General features: G+C 29.4%; 2 protein-coding genes across 2 annotated transcripts in view; one reads left to right on the top strand and one right to left on the bottom strand.

Annotated features, from left to right (window-relative positions):
* Nucleotides 1-582: 582 nt before the first annotated feature.
* On the top strand, nucleotides 583-1,947 carry LOC105452282 (trichohyalin). The gene is made up of 3 exons (XM_011693253.1): nucleotides 583-625; nucleotides 786-1,100; nucleotides 1,313-1,947. The coding sequence occupies exons 1-3, from the start codon at nucleotides 583-585 to the stop codon at nucleotides 1,633-1,635; spliced, it is 681 nt and encodes a 226-aa protein (XP_011691555.1). The 3' UTR covers nucleotides 1,636-1,947.
* A 734-nt stretch (nucleotides 1,948-2,681) lies between these two features.
* The window catches only part of LOC105452281, a 2,728-nt gene continuing 2,030 nt past the window's right edge, over nucleotides 2,682-3,379 (bottom strand). The window contains exon 3 of the mRNA XM_011693252.1: nucleotides 2,682-2,765. Coding sequence (XP_011691554.1) covers nucleotides 2,682-2,765 — 84 coding nt within the window. The remainder of the gene's footprint in view (nucleotides 2,766-3,379) is intronic.

Genomic DNA, 3,379 nt, shown 5'->3' with positions numbered 1-3,379 from the left:
TTCATAAAAAGGATTAGTTAAAATGCAATAATTGATGTGTTATCGTAGTTTATGTTTCTCATAAGATTAATTATTAATTTTTTTGTAACAATGTTATAGTAAAAAATATAATCTATTTAACGTTCTGCGATGCAATATCACTCACATTGGATTCAATTATGAATTAATTTTTAAATTATTAAAGTGTAACTGACAGCAATTTCAACGATGCAAATAAAGATTTTATTCATTTTATTCCAATGTATCATTTTTTCCTTAAGTCGCGTTATTATAATAATAATTTTTGGTTTCTAAAAGGAAAAATTCATTAAAAAATGTAGAAACAAAACAATCCTCGTGTGGTAGCAAAAACGCCTAAAAGTTGTATCTTCTGTTATTCTCAAAATTTGATCAAGTTTTTATATTATGTGAAAAGGCTAGAGAAACTCCTTAAAATGCCGTAACTTTGTAAAAAAAATCGTAGCTACTTGCTTTTTTTTTTAAATTAAACAGAAAGATTCAAACTTTATGATGCTACAAATGGCATCTCTGATAAAAATTTTAGCAAATCCGTGCATTCCGTCAAACTTTGTAATTTGTAGAATGACAAACATGCTCTTATATTTAACAGTTTATGGTAGCAGGGGTAAATTTAAAATTGACCCATAATATCTTAAAGTAAAGATTTCAACCTTTAATTTAAAAAAATTCTACGATGATTTTTCACGGAGTGTTATCATCAGCCAACGTTGGTCAATTTTTGCTCAAAATTTTTTTATGGCATGATCTTTGGGTCTTTTGAGCAGTGTATATATTTTATTTGCAGGAAGATAAAAAAGCAGAAGTGGAAGCTAGAGTAGAAGAAGCTAGAAGACGAGAAAAAGAAGAACTACGAAGAGAAAGGCAACAGTTGTTTTTATCACGAAAACGACAATTGGCTGAAGTACGAGCATTGGAAGCAAAGCTTGCACGTAGTCGACAGTTTCAAGATTGGCGCAATGCACAGTTACCCCTTACTTCATTTATAAAAACTCATACACAACCTTCTATTTATTACGTACCAAAGCGTAAACATCCACAGACAGATACGTTATTAGCGCAGTCCACAAAAGAACTTTATGGTTTGTATTCTTATAAGTATTAGGTCTGTTCTTTGTAGCTAAACTATGTACTTGTAATTAAAATGAAATAATAGAATTTTATTTGAAATTTGACAAGAGTAAGATAGAAGGTTTTAGTGCAGCGACAAAGAACAAACTTATTGTATATAAATTTATTATACATATATATACTTACTCAAATATATATATATATTTTTTTTATATTATTTCAGAGGAAATTGAAAAAAGAGAAAAAGCATTAATTGAAGAATTAAATTTAATCGAAATGCAGATAGGATTAAGTAAACATTCACAACATTTTGAAGCATCTTCATCTTTACATACTGTAGAAACTCCACGTTTAATAGAAGAAGGTGAAGAAAATCGAGATCCTAATCCAGAACATAATATTGAGGCTGCAATCGGTGATAGTAATGTTAATGCTGATATTTCAATGCAGTCTATAATAAATGAAAATTTTGATAATGATCATACTACAGAGAAAAAGGAAGACATACAATTGGACCAAGTTCAATCAGATGCAAACAATGGCTAGTATAAAATTTGCTATAATAAAGAGTTGTACATATTATGTACATCCAACGGTCCAACATAAAAAGATTTTCTTAGTAAGTTCTTCGAGTATTGTTTTATGATTGTATAATGAAAGATATCCCTAAAAGATCAAAACTTGTAATTTTATTACCATTTAAATCTGTAGTTCAGTTTTGTGACTTTAATCTGTAAACTAAAAAATTATATGAATTTTCCTTGCATTATTATCAAAATAAATTAGTTTTTATATACATATATATATCCTTTCCATTGTATATGATAATACAGATCAGTAAAATATGTCAAATTTCAATCTTTTATGTGTTTAAGGCTTCTGACCCATATATGTAAAATTACTATCAAACATATTAAAGTAGAGGCCGTATGCGCCAACACGGATATTAGTGTGTAATAATTTTTTTACAATATCCACACGCAATTGTAAAAAAATTATTACACACCAACATCTATGAAACACTGTTTTACTATTAAGTTTTACTATTAATTTATTAGTACTTCAATAATCGCAGAAAAAGAAATCACAATTATATTTTGTAAAGAACATTTTGTGCAGTCACTTCTTATTTAATGTTGTCTTTATATCATTGCATATATTATAACGTTAATTTAAAAGAAATATTTACTTTAATACATTCTGTAGAGTATTACCAAAAATGTTTCGATGTACGTTGTTTTAAAGACAAATTTAAAAATTATTTACAATATTAACGGTAAAGCATTTAATCAGTTTTTCTGCAAAACTATAAAATATAAAAAGTGTAAACATTGTATTAATTTATAATCCTTTTCTAAAAGTTATTTATTTTTTACAATTATTAGAGTATTACAAAAATTTATTATTTTTCACAATTGCCATTTTATTGTAAAAACTTGTTTTGGCAAAAATCAGTACTTTTTGCAACTATCGCTGTATTGTAAAAATTATTGATTCTGTGCAACTTGTCGATCTTAATAAATTTTTATTTTTTGCAATAGTCAGTGTATTGCACAAATTGTGGTACACCTGTGTCGCAATAATTAAGATCCTTAGCCATAAGTGATTACTATTGGCGGTCCACTAGGGATCTTATTTATTGCGACACAGGCGTACCACAATTTTTGCAATACTGACTATTGTAAAAATTATTCATTTTATGCAATTATCGTTGAATAAATTTTTATTTCCATAGGTTTTTTATTCCTGCACTAGAATTTTCTCGCTTTTGTCAAACATCAAATATATATATATATTCTACTAAAGTGCAAAGAGTGTACACTTGTTCAAGTATGGAAAATAGAACAGACCCCAGACAGATTGTGAATGCGCATGTGTAGCGTTATGTAGAGTCGTGTAGAGGTTAGATATTGTGTCTTTTCAGCCTGTATGGTTTTTCTTTTACATAATAGTAGGATTTATTTTTCTTTAATGCACGTTACTTCATGTAGGCATTAAATGTGATTAAAAGCTAGGTGACATGAAATAGGTTAGAAACGTGCGTATTTGCGTTAAAGAATTAAAACGAGAGGGTGACATCATCTGCACCGTAATGTTTTCACCCGCTTTTATGTCGGCCGCCGGGTCTACAATGACTGCGTTCCGTGCAAGTTGCACAGAATCAGTGCAAGTCTACCGAATATATAGCCAGAGAGGATCCTGAGAGCGGTCATGCCCGCGATTTAGCTGCGATGGCGATTGAGCTGGTTTCAGCGCCTCTGGAAAGTGGACATTGAACTACCAACTAGAG

This window comes from Wasmannia auropunctata, unplaced genomic scaffold, assembly GCF_000956235.1.
Source record: "Wasmannia auropunctata unplaced genomic scaffold, wasmannia.A_1.0 LD336035.1, whole genome shotgun sequence".
NCBI lineage: Eukaryota > Metazoa > Arthropoda > Insecta > Hymenoptera > Formicidae > Wasmannia > Wasmannia auropunctata.
The sequence above is the reverse complement of the archived record's forward strand: the minus strand, read 5'-3'. Positions and strand labels throughout refer to the sequence as shown.